This window comes from Cuculus canorus, chromosome 5 (genome assembly GCF_017976375.1).
Source record: "Cuculus canorus isolate bCucCan1 chromosome 5, bCucCan1.pri, whole genome shotgun sequence".
NCBI classification, from domain to species: domain Eukaryota; kingdom Metazoa; phylum Chordata; class Aves; order Cuculiformes; family Cuculidae; genus Cuculus; species Cuculus canorus.
In genome coordinates this window covers 8,259,094-8,279,265 of record NC_071405.1, presented here as the reverse complement: position 1 = coordinate 8,279,265, position 20,172 = coordinate 8,259,094, and the positions used below count along the sequence as shown (strand labels likewise).

The following is a 20,172-nucleotide window of genomic DNA, read 5'->3' as shown; positions in this document are numbered from 1 at the left end:
CCTCCTGAGAATACGATTTGGCACACAGGGAAGCTGGGTGTGTCAATTTACTGTGGCTGCGAGGGAAGGGAACATGATATGGGAAGACAAAGAAGGGGAAAAAGCAGAAACATTCTGGAGTGATTCATGATGGGACCTGATTGAGAACATAGCCCTGCCCTTTGGACAGAAGCATGAATGTAAGAGGTGGACGATACATACTCTTAACTCATTTTGGTGTCTCTACATGAATCACTTTTCCAGGGTATTCCACTTTAAAGACTACAACTTCCATCTGCAGGTAAGCATGGTAAGAAAAAAACAAACCCAAAAAACAGGACACACCTTCTCTCTCTCTTTAAAGAAGGCAAATAATACTACCATACCAAATATCACTACATTATTAAAACAGTACTTGCAAAGTACCACTTCCAAAGCAAACTTGGGAAATGTGGCTCTGCAAGGAGCAGAAGCTGGCCATTTTCCCATAGAGGAAATTAATGAAGACAAGTTTCCAAAGAATACTTATCCCATTTCCACTCTTCCTAGCTCAGTAAATTAAATATTTGGGTTTTGTTATCATTGTCATACCCAGAAAGCCATTTATTTGTCTAAATGCTGCTACTTACTCTTAGAGCTTTTCTTTTTTAAATAGCTATGAGCAAATATAAGATCTTGCCACTGAGATGGATAATAAAAACAAAATGGTCCAGTAAGCTGAAATACAAGGAATATTCTATTATCTGAATATGGAAACATATTCACTCTTTATTAAATCTCTTTTTAAAAATCTTAGTATATACTGCAACACAGAAAGCTACAGCAGGTATTTCAAAAGACTATGTATATGCATTTTCCCGGTTCATACCCTCCAGCTGGGAGGACCTGCGTTATGTCCTGAGGAAGCTGTCCCATGCAGTACAATCCACACACCTGCACACTGCCCTGTTCCATCCCAGTGCAGGGCACATGTACACAAGCAACACATCAGGAGTCTCCTTTGGCTCCAATGCTTGTCCTCATTTCTCCTCTCCTCCCCGTTGCTGTTAGCTGGGAAGGAGCTGAAGCCTTGATTCACCATCAGAATTGACTCCTCACGTCAGAACTACACGTGTCTACCACCCACGTGCTAGAGCAACTCCCAAGCGTAACTATGAACCTCAACTCTCAGCAATCATCCCCATGAGATACAAGAGGGACCCATGCAGCCCTCTGGAACCACTCTTACAGCAAAGAAGCAGTACAGAGATTCGGTGGGGTGTGAGAGGTCCCCTAGGATAAGACCACTCACTGGATTAGCCCTCAGGGAGCCACAGCTCCAGTTTAAGAGAAGGCCAATAGCTAATATTCAACAGGAGATGAGTTCTACAACCTATTTTAAACAGGCATGACAAACTCTGGGTAGTTTTCATGCAGAGCCACCAGTTCTTCCTCTACACTGTTCTGTCTCTGAGGATAATTCCTGCCTCAGCGCTAGCACTGATGGCTCAGTCCTGCCATCTGCTAGACCTTCCCCAATCTCATATAAGCTAGTGAGGAGTCTGTGTTAGGCTTCTTCCCACCCACTGCTGGCAGACCAGACCCCACAGCATGATTATGGGGTGTTTAAGTTCCCTCATTACTCTGATTTCTCACAACTGTGGCTGGATAGATGGTGCATCACTATCTCTTTGTGTACGCAGTTCAAACTGTTTATTTTCTGTAAAGCTATATCACTACAAGTGACAATTTTGTTTCCTTGAAGAGACTGTTCGTAGGTGTAATTCTGGGCTAGAATACAGACAAATGAAAATCCAGCATGGAGGATAATGTGGAAATCCTTCTATATTTTTTTCTACCAGGCTATTTACAAGATCTCAAGCCCACAGGTGCCACTCTCTTCATCTCCGAGACACTGTAACTGTGACCAGTAACCCATACTGGGAAGAAAGAGCATTCCAAATGGCATAAAAGATGAAGAGTTTCCTTCTAGAGTAGTGTCTCTGGACACGACACCCCCATCCAAAGACAACCACCAGCCTCCTGTAGTCCCAGCTGACGTTAGGCAAGACTAGTTAGTATTAGAAGCTAAGCAGAAGACATACATTCAAACCACCACCATTTCAATAGAGATCACAGTACCTAAAATAGCCACCACCTCGTCGTCCTGGATGACTTCTAGGGATCCTGAGACCACAAAGCAAAGAGCATCAACACTTTCTCCAGCATGATAGATGAGGTCTCCTGGGGCGCAGTGGATTGTCTGAAATTCCACAGCCAGTGCTCGCAGGCAGCCATCACTAGCCAGTCGGAAGGCAGGATGCTCATTAAAAACTTTCCTGTTTAGGTGCACACAAATATCTGCTCTCATGTCCTTTGGGCAAATTGAAAGAACCTGAATAAAAGAAAGAGAAAGAATATTCAGCTCAAATATGACACCAGGCCAGTGCATGATTATGAAATAACTGAATGGACGGATCTAAGATCTAACAATTCAGTTATCTCATAAAGTGTCTGGTGAGAGGTTTTTGGTTTTTTTTTTTTTTGGTTTTTTTTGGTTTTATTTTGGTTTTTTTGTTTTTGTTTTTGGTTTTGTTTTTTGAATTAGAGTAGTATTTCTCTACCTATCCATTGCTTTCCCTGCAGGTGAAAGCGTAATGTGGAAGACGGGACAATTCTGTTACACTATTCTAATTCCTAACAGTTTTTACACTTGCATTCCTCAATTTCAGCTGGCACAACTATGTCCTGTTTGTGGATGTCCCTCCAGACTTCATGCCCAGACTATCTGTCTGCTGCCACACTCAGTCCCTGCTGAAGCACAGAATGGATGCTCAGAGCTGAGGGAGCTTGAAAACATGCAGAGACAGACCATTCACAATAAATAACACCGCATTTTGCTCACATTCAGAAAACCTAGTCTTTAAAAGTCTTGATGTAGAGGACCGCTTACCAACATGTTTCCAAACACAACTAAGGTTTGGTTTCAGTGCTGTACAGATGTTTCTTATACAATGTGCCCTGGAGGGGTTACACCCTAGAAACTCCAAAGAGATTGAAATTAGAGCAAAAAGAAAGTATTATGAAACCATATGTAAGGTAAAGTAAAGGTGCATGGAAAACTGTCCTGTGAACATATGTCTTCACAGCAGATCGATTAAATAAGACCTTCAACTAATTCTTTACCTTAAATAGATTTCTCTATTGAAATAGTAACACGAATACACCTGAAGAAAGAAACTGAAAACCTGTGGGGTCTTGTTAGGTTTGAAAACTCTGTGTCTAATATTTGCACATGCTCCTAAACACGATGTCATCCCTAAAGCTCTAAAACGGATGTCCCTGTCTTAAAGGTAGCTAATTTCATATATATATATATATATATATATATGAGAAACATAAAAATTTTGCTGGGATAAATAATAGAAAAGGGCATGAGATTAAGAGCACTCTAGAAGCTTAACATAAAGAAGACTGCAGATCAATAATAATGATCGATAATGATTAATTTCTCATTGTAAATAATTAATACAGCAGTTTGATCTGCAGGCAGTGTGAAAAAACAGGGACATTGGGTCAATATGTTAGCTGCCATTGAATATTAACAGTGGTAACCCTCACTAAGCTTTGAGGTAAATGGTCAGGTTAACATTGAAGTAAAGCCACAATTTTAATTTCTGTTTAAAGCATAAGAGGTATAAAAAATATTATTGTAAATTATTATTAAAGATCCAAAACCATAGAATGGGAAAGTAGTAAGCAATTTCTAGTTTAATTAATAACATTTAGTCCCTTTCTTATTTCAATAGGTCAAAGTTCCTTGGTGGTCAAAGGTATAATTAATGCAAAAAGGTGAAGAAGTTATTCTCCTGTTCTCTGTACTAAGACAGTCTGAGGCTAGAAAGGGCTGCTGCATCATTTGCACTACCTTCTTGTGCTATGGGTCAACTCGTAATTTTAATATCAATACCAGAACACCTGCTAAAATTATAGCCTAGAAGGCCTTGATTTAATGTTTTCAAATGACACAGGGTAGTTGTAATGCACAGATATTCTCTCTTCTAAAATATGTGTTGTTTCTGAACTGATTTTTGTTTTAATTTTCACCCAACAGGCAGAGGATCACATGTTGCTTGGATAAAAGGCCTGCAATGATTGGAAATCTCTTCCACATATAGGTGTTTACAGAATATGACTAAATCATCCTTGATCTCATCTTGTATAAATAAGAGAGACAATGCTTCTTGTGTCTAACACTATGAAGCACAATATCTCCTTGGAAACTTCCCCATAGGTTTTATCACTTACAACCACCTTCCCAGATCTACTAGCTAATTATTTTTATTTAACTTGATACAGAAGGAGTCAATTTTTGCTTAATGCTGTTTTCGTGTAAAAAAATGTTGTACATAACACATTAAAATACCTTAAATAAGTCTGCTTTATCATAAAAATTAATAATAAACATTTAACAAGACATATTCTCCATGAAACATCATTTGTGCTAACCATAATGTCTTGTCTGAGTCACTTTTGTCCACATACATTATCACAGTTCCATAACATCGTAAGGGCAAGATGTCATTCTTACAAACTTACACTTACCTGAGTCATTCCATCTACTATGAGAAATATGGACACACCTTAGTTGTTCCAGTAAAAAAACAAAAACTATTGTTTCACCTCAGTCCTACTTCTGAATCAAACAGAAAGCTCATCTTTATTACGATAAAACAGAAATATGCCATCTTTCTTCTTCTCAATCGTCATTTAACAAAAAAATCTGCTTGCTTTCGTGCCATGATTGATGATTTGTAACATTTTTATCTACTCTTGGGCCTAAACCATGGTTAGAAGTTTATGTCCCTTTAATACTTCCAGTAACGTAAATCTTTTTGACATAGCAAGGCCATGAGCTATGAATTCTCAAACACTGCTCTTAAGAAAAATCTGTTTTCATACATGACCGATTTCCAAATTTTATCTTTTAAGCTTCCAAACTGCAGGAAAAAAATAACAGAAGCATTTCTAAAATGTACCAAAAAATTGGTCACACTGTTTCTACGGGTTGCTAAGGTAAAGCCTGGAGATGTTCAGGGATCCTTTGTTTTTTCAAGTGTGAATTAATTCAGTCCCTCAAGAACGTAAACCTATTGTTTCCTCATAAACAGAGAGCCGAATAGTGTATTAAAAGCGAGCACTCAAAGCATTACTCTTTGTAGACACAACAAACGTATCAGTCATCACATATTCTAATATAAAGAGACAGAAAAATTTCCATTGCACAGAAAAAGCGAGTTTTAGAAAGCATAATTCAGGAAGTTATCGATGTCATGATGAAATGATACTCCTAATGACATATTACTGTATGGAGATATATCAAGACATCACTTATCACTTATCAACTAGTACAGCATTAAAAGAGTAATGATGCAAGAATTATACAGGAACAAATATTCTTTATGTCGGTTTTCTTGTCTGCTATGCTTCAAGTACTGAAAACAGAGAATGAAACAGATGTCAACTAAAAGAAATATTTAATATCACAACATTTGGCAAAGGAACTTTGACTGACAAACACAGATATACATAAGGGGAAAAAAGAGCAAAGAGAGACAGTCTCAATACTTGGCTATGTGTTTACTGTGTGCTCCAAGCACAGGACTCCAGGAGCTCCAATCTGACTTTGCAGCACTTCTTTTTGTGTACCAACATCATGAATTCAGAAAGAGTCTCACAGATGCCACCAACTTCTCTATTAGTTGTACTTAGAAAGGGGTTGTTACTGACACAGGTTACATCATGCAGTAATTTTCCTGCTTCCAAAAAAGACAGCTAATACGATATAGGATCACACAGAAGCATTTGGAAGGTAACGATATAATAAATAGTCCAAAGATCCTAAGAGGGGAAAACGAAAAAAATGAGCACTTCAAATTCAGATAAATATTTTTCTGAAAATGACCCCTTACTGGTAATACAAGACTTAGACATACTTATTGTGAAATGCTCTTACTGAAATCTCAGTATTTTTAAGACAGCATGCAACTTCAGACAGAAACTAGCTGCAGTATGGTTGTAAGTGAGTCCATATGGTGTACAAATTTACACACATGAGTGTAAAAAAGAAAGTCAGTCTAAGGGAAAGGATATCCTGTATTGCTCAATCTATTGTTTCACTATTAGGGAAATGCCTCCAACACGTTATATCAGTAGAATAGAAGTTCTCCTGGGACAGTTGTTCTAGCCTGTGTATTCTTTCAGCAGCATATTAAAACCCACCAAGACAAATATCTGAAGAGGAAATTTCCTTAGAGACTTCAAGACCTTTGTTGGTGAAACCTGCAGTTTACAAGCAAAGCAAGATATTAAGGTTGCTGACTGCGATGCTTTACTAACTGATGGTCCAGAGCACACGACTGGGAGCAAGCGGCCAGCAGGGACCATATGCTTGTGCTGCTGCAAAAGTTGCTCTGCAATAAATCTGTAGGCACAGACTCTGCCTTCAGCTTTCCCGTATGCATCCAAGCAGCACAAAAGAACAGTCACTCTCGTATTTCAATGCAAAATCAGAGGAGAAAGTTGAATTCTGCCCAGAGGAAAATCTTTGCTGGGTGTATAAGCTGTTTCTACCAGAAAAAGGAGGAAGGACTCATGCCACACATGAACAGTGCGCATGTATCCACACAGACCCAAACCACTAGAAAGCTAAGAGAGGAGAAAGTAAAACACAGAATAACATTTATCACTTCCCTTCTCCGCACGCAAAATGAAGCCTCCTCAAAGTCAGGAGAAGACAATTGCTGAGGTCTGCCACCATCACCCTCTGCTGCCTGGCACCCAGCTGATAAAAACCCCAAAACAACAACACCCAGTGCAGAAATTCAACACTGCCGTGATCTCTAGAGCACCCTGTGGTGTATGTAAAGTGCTGGTGGTGAGTGAAAAGCTTGTGGTTGCTGCTAGGCAATAACCAGCTGTGAAAGACTCCCAGGGAATAGGCACAAAAAAAATCTCACTATCTTTTCTGCTTGAGATCTGCAAAGAGGGAGTAAAATTCCCAAGGAGGTTCCATCTGAATTTTTTTCCTCTCGGATCCATTTCCTCAGCATGCTCAGGCAGTTTAAAATAAGCCCCTTAAACAGCTCAAAGAACGCTACGGAGAGCACAGATTACAAAGAACTCAAAGAAATGAACCGAAACAAAAAATGTGTCCAAAACATATTCAATCTTCCAGGAAGGGTTTAAGTATTTTTTGAAAAACATCCCCAGCTGGAAAACTCTAAAAGAAGGCTTAGCAAATATTATGGAATCTTTTAAGACTTGTTAACAAAAAGAGCAGAGGTCAGAGAATCAAAAATGCTACTTTTTCAGCACACAGCATTCTCACTTTCTCAGAGCTGTAGCTAGGGGATATATTGGCTGATATTTAAGCAAAGAGCTTACATATTCTTACTGCTGGAATAACAACAACCATTTCCTAAATTAATGACTTCAAGAAATATTGGTGATACTAAAAGTGTTCAGCTTTGACCATAAATAATATAAACTCCTTGTTACAGGCCATTGACAACTCTTTATTTTGTGGACGAAGGCTACTGTGGGTTTTCAAATGTATTTAGCAGTCATACTCAGGATCAGTTCTTTCCAAAAAACCACAACACCCTCTAGGGACCTGACCAATTTATTCCAATTTTTAGAAGAATTTGGCTCATTTGCACATTGAATTCTTCTGCAGATCTGGCTAAACGTGTTACATTTGGCACTGGATGGAGGCCAAAGATACAAAGGTAAGGAAACAGTTGAATTACAAATCACTGAGCACTTCCCTGTAATAATCAGATAATTTTGTAAGTAACTCAAAGCTGATGTATGGTCTGAGCAGTTACCAACTCTGCATGCATTACGGTAATCTTTAATACATCACTGGATAACTTGGCACTAAGAACTGAATTTCTCCAGCAACAGTGTGGTCCATTTTAATTGCACTGAAATCCAAGGTCACTGCAATTTAAATGCTCAGAAATAAAAATCCGAAAATCAAGTCTAGTAAGTTGAGTTTTGCTTGTTTTCTCATTAACAGTAGATGAGCAGAACCAGTGATCAAAATGGTGAGACCTGGCGATACAGCAACAAAATTAACTGTTTTTTAACTGAGTAACAAGAATTAGAGACATCCAAAAATCCCTAGAAATAGGCACTAGATTACACCAAATTCAGTATTGTCAGCACAGATAGAATCTGGCTAAGGACGTGAAAAACAGGGGAAGATGAGAGGCATCAGCACGTGTTTTAGGGAATCAAGTGGTTCACCAGCCAGAGCCTGCTGGTTTGTATAATGCACTGAAAAATGTGGCACAGTAGTAACATTTGCTGATGACCCCAAAGTGGCAGATCCCAGACTGCCTAAGGGCTGTACAGACAAACATTTTATTGTTTTCAGGTTTGCTATAATATCTAACACAAGCAGAGTCATTACATGACCTGCTAATGGGGAAAAGGATAGCAGACTACAGGGAATCGTATCATTAAAAATCAACTTCTTAGATAAAAGATAGAAAAACAAACATCAGAAAAAATACGGCATACATCAAAGAATCTCTCAAGTCACAACTTTTTCTGGCACAAAGACCAGTCTTGGAAAAATGGCGTCAATCAACGGGTTATTTTATTTTGTGCTCCTGGACATGGCTTTATTCTCTAACGTGCAACATTATGTAAAGACATTCGGGGTAACAGCATTAGGAAAAGAGATTTGGAGAAGACCTTCCCCTAGATGTGGTCTCTGGAACTGACAGTCTCTCTGTCAGCTCTGTCCCTCGGTGGCAGTGCTCAGGAAAATGCTCAACTCATCCACCCAAGTGCTTCTTCTCCCAGAAAATACCTTCATGAGCTGCTCCACAGCCATGGTGAACAGTCCTGGCATTTCCTCAAGCATGACAGGTTCATTGTTTAATCTGTACCAATCCCAAAATGAACACATCCGAGAGGCAGAGATAATTGTGTATAATCTTTCCTGGCTCTGCACAGTGTATACAGTAGGAAAATAATCCATACCATACACAAAGGTGAAAGAGAAATCCCCACTGGTGCACAGGACCCTACTCTTGGACCCATGTGATGGATAGCGAGACCCTAACTGTCTCTCCTGCATCCCAAAGAACCGTGGATTGCAACCATACCTGGTCCTAGCTCAGCTCTGTGAGGCGAGGGAAGATTTCTTGTTCACCTCATCCCGATCTGCAAGGTACGCTCAACAACCTCGCCTCTACAACAAAACAAAAATACTTGTCCAAATGATTATTACCTTCCCTCTTCAGTAGGGAAATGTATGCAGTTGTCACACCTAATTCTCTAGAAGTTCTCTTTGGCCACGAAGCTTGGAAGCCTTCTACCCCAGTCATCCACGAGGAAATCCATCCAGCATTTATAGACACCTCTGTGTGGTGGGACACTGCTGGAATAGCAGCCTGACTTCCCTGTTTATCTAGGGTTATCACAAATTATTACTGCAGCTCTAGAAGATTTTATTAACAGGAAACACAACTAAACTGCACTGTCCTTCTGCAGATTAATGCTTAATAAAGTTACAATCTGTGTCTATTTACCATAAATCCATCTTTTCTGTATGAAAGCTTAGTGGGCAGCAGTCAACGGTTTTAATACTGTGTTATTTTCCCATTATTTCCATTTCAGTCATTGCAAAGTGGAATTGGCTCTCATTATTCAAGTCATCTTTAATGCTTAGGTTAAGAATAAACAGACGCCTTTTTTTCTTCCAACCTATGGCTTTTCTGAAGGAATCAACTGTTAAAACATGATAGACATTTATTTAATTGTTTTCTGAGCAAATTCTAAAGCCATACAACAGCACAGAGGTCAAGAAGAGAAACTCTTTGGGTTTTACTGATACTTCAGAACGTTATCACTAGATGAGACTTTAAGACATTTGCACGTTAGTTAATGGTTGTTCTGCTTTCATGTATAATGATCTATTTCTTACAGAAGAGCTAATATCTGTAAATTTTTCATTTTCTGCCTAGAGATTCCAATAAAAACTAAGAGAGATGAATTCGTTGTGTATTTCATAAATCAGATTATTACTGTAAAGATTTTTTTCAGCTGCTCAAAAATGATCATATGCAGAGAATGTACTGCAGGTTCTGCTGGATTAGAGATCTGTTTATCATATAAAGGCTTCTTAGTTTTATCATGTTTTTATTTCTGTTCATTTTTAGATGAATAACCCCGAAAACTGTAGCATTAAACATAAAAAAAGATTCCATCTTGTTTGAGCCACTGTTACACTAGGAGATAAGAGTCCATGTGCATGTATTACATATATCATCCCAGCTGTCAGAGGAGGGCTCTCATGTTTAAGTGATTTAAGATTATGGATCAGAGGCCACTTGCTTCCCCTTAAGTAATAATAATAAATACACTAATGCTTTTAGTGTCATTGTTAATTCCTTATTTGTGAACACTCAGGCTGCAGCACTGTGGTTTGAAGACAGGATTTGAAGATGAGTTATTCCCAAGGAGAACAGGGAAGCCAAAATTGTGTACTGATGGCACCATCACTTCCACGTGGGAGAACAAGTCCTCTTCCACATACAAGGACAACAGATCAAAGCTTTAAAACAAAGTTCTGTTTGGGACAGCTTGCAAGGACTAGAACTTCATTACACTTCCTCCATCCTAACTTCCACTTTGCCTTCAGTTCCTATCTGAAGATCCATCCTTACCAGTCTTAGCCAACATCTTCTTTGGGAGTACACAATGAATGCGTCATTCACAGATAGGTATCTGAGGTCTGATGCAAAAAATCTATACATTTAAGTGATAGCAATGCCAATCAAGTTATTAATTCATATTTTAATTTCAAGCATATGAATTTGAGACCTTTAGCTATCAAAGAAACATATGCATATGTGTTCAGTTTCACTCCACCAAATTGCTAGGATTGTTCATCACCAAAGGGACCTACTGTAACACTCATATAAGAAATCTCATTCTTTGTTAGTACATTAACTTTCTTGTTGTTTAAATTTGGATTTCAAAATAAAGCCGTTTCAACATGCTGACTGACTGAATGAAATTTATTATAAGTTTGCGGCAAATGATGTTGCAAAACACGTTCCAGCATGCAGATATATTTAGAACAGTTTAGGATGTAACAGTGTATGTTAGGTTGAAAAACATCCTTGGATGATGGAAACTGTCTGAGCTGTCTGATGGAAACTGAAAAGATGAGAAATTCCTCACTAATTATCATGTGTCATGAGCACACATCTGCAAGATAATATGAAGCTTACTGAAAATATCATAAAAATTAAGAAGAATGGGTAATCATGTGATGCAAAGATATCCAGACAGTAGACTGACCAGAATCTCATTACTGGAGTTTTGAAAACAAGACTGGAAGAAACCCCTCAGGTCACATCCAGGCTGTCAGAGAAAGCAATGCAGAGAAGTAATTCAAGACCTGGGGCTGTAATCCTGTTCCAATCTACACTGAAGCATTTTGTGGAACCCCACTGTGTCTACAGTAATAAATCTGACTTGACTTTGTGTACCTTGGAGGTGCCTACAGTGTGCTCCCATCTACTGGCTGCTCTAGGGTTAGTACAGATGGATTCCATATAAATGAAGAGAGACTTACAATAGGGCTTGAAGGGGTAATGAAGCAATTAATGCAAGAGAAACGATCCACTCTGCATGACTAGTCTCTAGGACTGTACTACTCTCTGTACTACTCCTCAGCTGGAATTTACATTTTCTCATTTGTTTCGGTGAAGCACATTGTAACACCTTCCTGTATGGAGATAAAGGTAGGAAGGCTGCCTGGCTGTGATGCAGCTTTCCACCCTTTTCTAAAACAAAAACTCACTTTAGCTAAGGTCCTGCAGCTGAAAGCAAACTGCCTGATGCTTACACTCATACAGACCCAGGGATGCTCAGCACGGCCACTACTAGCTGCTGTTGCTGTTGCTTTTGCAGACTTGAAGGCTGTAAGAGATACAAAACACCAAAATATTCAAACTGGTGCTCAAGTCATTAAGTTTCTCTTGTCTCCGCTCTTCTGTAACATGGGCTTTTCTGAGAAGCCCGATTAGATGCAACTACAGGTGTCCAAGTGCAGAGGTTCCTGAAATCTTTCAACTATTTTAAATAGGTTTTGGATTCAGGCTTAAGTTTGGACCAGTCTTTACCAGGGAAAATTGTTAAAAACCTAAGTTACAGATTTTCCAGCCATATCAATTCTCTAAGCAGCCACTTCTGTCTTGCAGACCAGAGAACGCTGCTTACCACGAGCTGACGATTATAGCTCCAACTGCATCTTTATAATCTATAAAACAGGACATGAGGAAACTATGGAAGGAAATTTCAGCAATTAAAGCATAGGTTCTCCAAATTAACTGTGAAGCATCATTAAAATCTAATGAAACCATAGTGAAATAATACAGGATTCTGGCTTAATTGCAAGGAGACAAATGCAAATGAAAGTTGAATTTTCAAATGGTTTCGAGTTTACACAATAGGACTGAATGCATTTATAGTAGTTCAAAACATAAAAGTTCACTTTTAACACTGCAAGAGTCAGCACTAGGAAGTTAGGATATTAGTCTAAGAAGTTAACATATTAAAGAATGCAGCATACTGAAGCACAAGAATCAAAGAAATCAAAATCTTTGTTATTTAAAATAGTGGTATTTGTGAGGGTAAACTGAATTTCCCAGCAGATGATTAATAAGATAACTGCTGTTGCATCAGCATGACTTAAGACTAAATTTTTCAGTGTAGCAACTTCACCTTGGCATACCTGAACAAGCTGCATCTTCATTCCATATCAAGCAATAGATTCAACTGAAGCAAGAACTTCAAATCTCTGCAAGCAGTAGACGTTTTAAGATGGTAATCTGCCAGATGCTTCCTTGCCCTCCCTTGGACATTTGCCTTTTAAGTTCTAGGAGGGAAATCTTCATAGAAACTGGAGCCTGAATGCCTAATTTCAGCTGATATCAAGTATATCAAGTCCACGGAAGCCACAGGAGCATTGCCTGTCTCCACTGACCACAAATCTAGACCTAAAACTGTTATATCTACATTCAAGATATTGCAGGCAGAAACATACCCACCTGACTTCAGCTCTCTAAAATATCAAAGGCTAGACAGATCCACTGCACATATCATGGTGAAAGACAGGCACTGAGCACAATTCATTTGGTCTGTTCTGACACACAATGAATCACTCTCCAAAGATGACCCTCTCCTTTAACTGACTTTTGAAGAAATCTAAATGACCATTCCTTTCTGAGGCCCAGAGTCCTGTAGGATTTCTACCCAGCCTGGCTGCCAGCAGTGCCACGTTCCTACCAAAGTCCTTAAGTTCTAGCCAAGAGATTTTAGCTCAAGGAGATCAATCTCTACTGCCATTAAATTCTATACTAATTATGCTGATGGATATGTCAGTGTCCTGGGCATCAGCAAGAGGTCCAAGCCAATCAAACTCATTTAATTGCAACTCACAGATGCCAATACTTTTCATAATAATACTGATCTAGGTTAGACACCAAATTATGTTCTTGGACTAATTTGAAGACCGATTTCCCATTGATTTCGATAGTTAAATATATTAAAATTATTTATTTTTGGAAGGTATAAAACATTTACTATAATGAAATATAAAGGCATATTGCCTACAAAACAGTGTTTTATTAAAACATCCAGGTTTTGATTTAAACACAAACATAGTTATGAAGTAGCATGCAGTTAAAAATTTGTTAGCAAGTTATATGCTGTATTACAGTCCTATTTCTAAGAAAGTACACAATGGACACACACTCTTACTATCTAAATTGTTACCTCATGTACTCATACCTTCTCTGTGTCAATTCCTTTAGACATGGACCAGGTTGAGACAATATAATCCATGACTCTTTCACTAAGGCCTTTTGGGACTTGATATAATTTTAGGAAATCCCTCACATTGTTCAGCATCTCATGGTATCGGTTGGTGTTGGCATACATTTGCTGGAAAATGGTGGTGACGTTTCCAAAAATAGTTGCATAAAGAAGCGCTGAAAGAAACCAAAGGTAATTAAAAATAAATATGCATGGTCTGGTAAATGTTACTTATAATTTAAGGATAAATTCAAAGAATTTTATGTATGGTTACAAATTATTGCAAATACATAGGTATAAACTGAAAAATTATATTTATGCACACACTCTCACACACATACATGTATAATTATTTATTGAATTTACCCACACAACTCATACAGCCACTCAGTGTGCATTCATTTACAAAATAAGTCATACAGATAATGTCCACACATGGAGTCACTTAAAAATAGCTCTTGCATTTTAACTCTATACCCTATCCTAATCCAAATTAATTTTCAGCTGTAGCTCCAGCCTGTCAGTAAAATTTGAAGGCACTATCCAGAGAATCACGTGGATCTCCTGTAGAATCACCTCAACTAGCATGTGCTATGAGAAGAGAATGGCCTCAGTCCCAACAAAGATAAGAAACAGAGAAGAAAGGAACTCAGAAAGCCCGGCAAGGTATCTATGCAGACAGGGTCCCGCATCAATGGGACAAGATGTGCACAAGAAAGACTCAGAGTAGCAGTTCACAGTCCAGTTTCACAGCCATTCCCAGCAGATGACTTGGTATGTATGTCAACTCTAGATGCCAGTCATTAATGATACCAAAGAGAGAAAAACTGGATCAGCAAACAACAGCAAGTCCCACTGCTGAAGGCATACAATTAGGGCATGGGGAGGACATGGCAGAGTAGGAAGCACTACCTCAAACCCACTCCTAGAGTTATTTTCCCTTCTGGTTTTATCCTTCCCTTTCCAAACATGCCACCTATACTGCCAAGTTCAGCCAGCTGAGTTGTGCAACACCAAAGGAAGACATGCCATATTTGAGAAAATCACATTTTAAGTAACCCTTTCCAACTGTAAAGGCATCAACCTCAGTATATTGTTACAAGTGCGATGCAGTGTACACTATTTGATAGAAAACAGCTAATTTCTCACGGTGCTTTATACTATATACATGAAAAAATTTGATGTTGAAGTTCATCAGAAATACAATGTTCACTGTTTCATCGAAGTCTTGGAATTCATCTCAACACATGATATTAAACAGGGTCACACAGTGTGTAGCAAAGACGGACAAGAGGTTTCAGTTTTAGAAAACACAGTAGATTAATACCTTATGTGACGTCCAGAAATAAACCTCTTTTAAAGTAGTTTTCTTCCTCTTGCTTTACTGATTGTTGCATTGTATCTGTCAACTACTGAAAGGTTTTCTCTACCTCTGTACCCCTTCAGATACACGTTTCTTCCCCAAAAGGGTTGTCAAGCATTGGAACAGGCTGCCCAAGGAAGTGGTTGAGCAGCTATCCCTGGAGGTATTTAAAAACTGTGTATATATGGTGCTTAGCAACATGGTTTAATGTTGGGCTTGACAGTGTTAGGTTTATAGTTGGACTTGTTCTTGAAGGTCTTTTCCAACCTAAATAATTCTATGACTTTCTACCCACTCACTCAGAGTGATTATAAAAATGTCTAGATAGAAGAATCATAGAATCATAGAATAGTTTGGATTGGAAGGGACCTTAAAGATCATCCAGTTCCAACCCCCTGCCACAGGCAGGGACACCTCCCCCTGGCTCAGGCTGCCCAAGGCCCCATCCAACCCGGCCTTGAACACCTCCAGGGATAGGGCAGTCACAACTTCCCTGGGCAACCTGTGCCAGTGCCTCACCACTCTCATGGTGAAGAAATTCTTCCTAATATGTAGTCAAAATCTGCACCTCTCCAGTTTATACCTGCTCCCCCTCGTCCTATCCCCACAAGCCTTTATGAAAAGTCCCTCTCCAGCTTTCTTGTAGGAAGAATGACACCTGAATTTTTTCTTTCCTTTTTTTTTTTCCGTTTTTGCCACTCTTTCGAACTTTTGTAGTAGGACAAACATGATGAAGTGCCAGTTTTTCTAAGTGCAACATTTCTCATCCTTCTAAAGAACAGCTGCTGATTTATCATGAACTCAGTCCATCAGATATGTGAGCGCAGAATATCTCTTGCTTTGCCCTGTGGTATCAGATGCATCTGAAAATGACTGTGACTATAAATGTAAAGAGCAGTGATAACCGTCCACGCAACCCTGCCTTTCTGCATGAGTTAAATTTATGCAAGCCTGTAACTACTGCTACGCTGCATATGTAATTACAATGCATACAACCTAAATGGCCACGCAAACCTAAACAGAAGACACAACCTGATTCAAAATGCGACACAGTGCCCTGTAATGTTAAGAAAATAAGAGATTCAACTCTGACACCTGCCAGTCTGGGAAGAGCTAAGAATGACATGGTGAAAACAGCTTGCCTGAAGCAACTGGCACATATTACCTCCTTCACCAAAAAAAAATAAAAAAAAAAAGGCTCTTCAGCAGAGATAATTTGTAGAAAATATACAGCGAGAAGAGAAATCCTTAATCCTGTCTCTTAATATAGGGTCCTGGAGAGCTGTATTTAAAATGAGTATGTTTGCTCTAGAAATTAAGGATGAATAAATCATTGGATCAAGCCTGCAAAACTGCTGGAAGCATTACCCAGCTGTACCTCTCTAAATCAGAATTCACAAGCCTACACAGACGAGTCTGCACAGACAAAATCAACATTATTCCTCTGTTGGAAATCAAAGCCTTTCTTTGACTCCTGTTGGAAATGGTAAAGACACAGGGTTGAGTTCATCTAACTGTTCCACTTCTCTTACGGGTTACTGCATGTGAGTCCTTTGGCAGACATTTAAAAGGAAAACACTTAGATCTTCACAGCTTTGAAGCTATAACTCAAAAACTATCCTAGCTTGTGGTGCTGCCTCATGCCAACACTGGTAGTTGCTGGGACCAGTTTGTTGGTTTTGAGGGGAGAGCAGATTGTTCAAAGTCTGGCATGGAAAAACCACGTCTCTGAAAATCAGCTCCCCATCCATATTCTTTATATGACACCTAGAAAAGAAGGTCATTTTAAAATAGTTGTTATTTATTGTTTTTCAGGTCTTGGTATGCAACTAACCAAGTTCGTCCCAATAAGGAAATAATAAATATGTAAATAAAATAATTCGAATTGGATTTGTAACACGTGTTGTGACTCTCCTTTACAGGGAAAGAGTCCTCTGCTTGGAAAGGTCTACTGAGAAGATCATAGTCCACCTTAAAAATCCAGGTAACCTGGCTTTGTTCTTCCTAGCTCAGCTTCAGGCTGGGGTAATTGCATTAGCTGCAAATATAACAGAGATGGGACAGAATAGAGAGGTGAGCAGACAGATGGCAGAGATGTCTCAGCTCAGGAAGCCAACAACCTCTGGAGCCCGTTGAATTCCCTACGCACAGATGCACATGTGCAAGCACATGCCCACACAAAGATGTGCTGGCAAGCATCTAACACCACCCTTGCCTCCCTCAGCCTTTAAAGGTTTAAGACTGTCCATGAATGACACTTAGTGCCTGTAATTAGAAAATGAAGATTTCTCAGAGCATCCCTATTTAACGAGAAAATGCTGAATTGCCAAGTGTGAACCTTACCCCCACCTTTAAAAAAAAAAAAACGGCAGAGGAGCACTGCTGAGGGTACTTCTGCTGTATTTTATTTATTTTTGGCAAAGGGAACTGGCAGTAAAGATCATTTGCAAAAGGTTCTGAAGAAAATAAAATCCCATGCCTCTCTTGATAGTAAGACAATCTCTACAGAGATTTCTAAGGGTAGACATCCACTTCAAGAGTTTTAATTTAGTCACTCCATTTCACAAGACACGGAAGAGATGGTAAAGGTGAAATTATTTTACCCAACTTTTTGAAATTACTAGTTAGGTCAAACCGTGTTTATTTACCTTCTTTTTAATATCTCACGTTTCTCCAGATGTTTCCCATTATGTTTCTACAGTCATGCAATGCTCATCTACTTAATTGGCCTCAATCTGAAACAGTCATCACTAGATTTCATAGAGATCAATTTGATATAAGGATAGAGAATTTTTTTTCTCAGTCCTAAAGGTGAGGTAGATGGTTCAACTCTTATCTGAATTTCTATCTTTAGTATTGAAAAATTGCTACTCCATTATATACAAGGATCTAAGTATAATATATTTTGGTGTCTAATTTGTGTGTTACTATATTTGTATGCACAAAACAGTTTTGAATGATTTAGCAATAGTGTTACGTAAATCCGTATGCCTGTTTGAAAGCAAGAAATTTTCTAAAAAAAGGCTCAGTGTTACCTAAATTAACCCAAAACGTTTCAGATCTCTTATTACCCTGACTGTGTGCTAAGTATGTCCAGATAGGAACATCTGCCTTTAAGGACTGAAGGCTTGTTTGAGAGATCTAATTTTACCTATAGCCTGCTTTATTCTACAGTATTATTCATCTAAGCATATACAATATACCTTTAAACTGTAATTGCAAAGAAGATGATGCCTTGATCCTGGAAGATTATAGATATTCAATTTTTGCATGCAGAGGCTAGCTGCAACTTCTCGATGATTTTTTGGAATTAGGTATTCCCGTAAGACTATTGGATTAATATTATTAAATCTGCATCATTCGTGAGAGGTTTGATACAAACCCCAGTACAGAGATGTTAGACATAATTATTTGATTTCTTTTCTTAAAAGCAAATCAGTTTTCTGTTATTCCCTTCCACCTCACCTTAACACACCTGATTCTATTGCTATTCAGTGTGACACCTGGCAGCAAAGAGCAGTGTCCATCTCTGAAGTTCAATGGCCTCACTGAGGTACAGCAGCATTACAATAAACAGCTTTCTTCAAATCCATCAACATTATTCAACAAAGTGTATTACTTAGAAGAAAACAAACCTTCTAAGCCCCTTCCTTTATCATTGTTCTACAGCAATTTTTTGATGTCTTCTCTATCCTGCCCCGCAGCCTCAGTCTCCCACCTCCATCCCACAGCAACACTCTTGCCTGCCAGCTGTGCTCGTGAGAGCACCAACACAATCCTATAGTTTTACAGGTCTTCAAAAGGCCAACTTTAATTTTGAATCCTTGGACCCAACAAAAAATAAGCTGTTAAAATACATTCCCCTTTTCCAGCAATGCTGATACCAGTTCTACAGCAGCATTAGATCAGTGTCCTAAACAGCATTAGATCAGTGTCCAAAATAGACTTACTCCCCATTTACAGGGAGAGGATATCAACACCAGAGCATACCAGTTTTCACATTTTACTTCCAAAAGTACCCAAAGTATAAAAAAACCCTCTCTTTCCTCCAATTACACTTGCAGCATATCAATGTACTATCCCATGTCACATAATCGAATATATTTATACTCCCATAAGCCCCAACAATGCATTGCTACATCCACTTTGCAGAGAAGAAGCAAATGGGCAAAGGTCTGGATTCAGCAGCCAACTTCAGCTCTGAACTTTTCAGCAACGTCATCTGACTGCTGAAATCAGAGGGGAGTTGGACATAACCGTATCTAGGTGAATGCTCACCATGGCTATCTTGAATCCATCATTCCTATTGCCTATATGCGTTGCATCCAGATATATGTCCCACATGGCCAGCACGGGGAGGTGGTGGCCCTTCATGCATTCCTATATTCCATGCTGCAGTCACATAAATACAGAGCTCCCCCGTGAGTCCCTGTTTTCCTGACCCAACGCCTTCTTAATGCTACAGTAATGCAAACTGTAAATTAAAAGGATAATGATAATAATGATTAATCTCCAAAATCCCCGTACACATTTATGGGATATTTGGTTGATGAGAACTAAATAATTACATAATTAAGAGGATTGTCAGTAGTAAACTGTAGGAATGCACAGTTACTCTATTTCCCTTTATAAGGGACACTGCACAGCAGAGTGGAACAGCTGTTTTAGAGGCAGTTAGGCATTTTGCATACTTTACACAAAAATTCTTATAAAAATAAGGGCTTTCAACTGCACTTGTACAGTCATTGCAAGCTTTTTTTTTCATGAGAGCACTTAGCTAACTGAAAATATTTACTTTAAAGCTCCAATGCCTCTCTACCACACAAATATGATGAGCTGACTAGCTGTATTTCTGCACAAAGATGCAATCCAAGACTGGCCAAATTGGTATTGCAAAACATAGTACCATGTTTTACTGAGACAATCATAAATTAAAGGCTAAAAGG

General features: G+C 38.8%; 1 protein-coding gene across 1 annotated transcript in view; it reads right to left on the bottom strand.

The window, feature by feature from the left end:
* Positions 1 to 20,172, bottom strand: part of KCNH5 (potassium voltage-gated channel subfamily H member 5) — a 169,633-nt gene that overhangs the window by 46,643 nt on the left and 102,818 nt on the right. Inside the window, exons 8-9 of the mRNA XM_009564375.2 lie at positions 13,840 to 14,039; positions 2,101 to 2,353 (exon numbers count right to left, since the gene is read on the bottom strand). Of these exons, the coding sequence (XP_009562670.2) occupies positions 2,101 to 2,353; positions 13,840 to 14,039 (453 nt within the window). The remainder of the gene's footprint in view (positions 1 to 2,100; positions 2,354 to 13,839; positions 14,040 to 20,172) is intronic.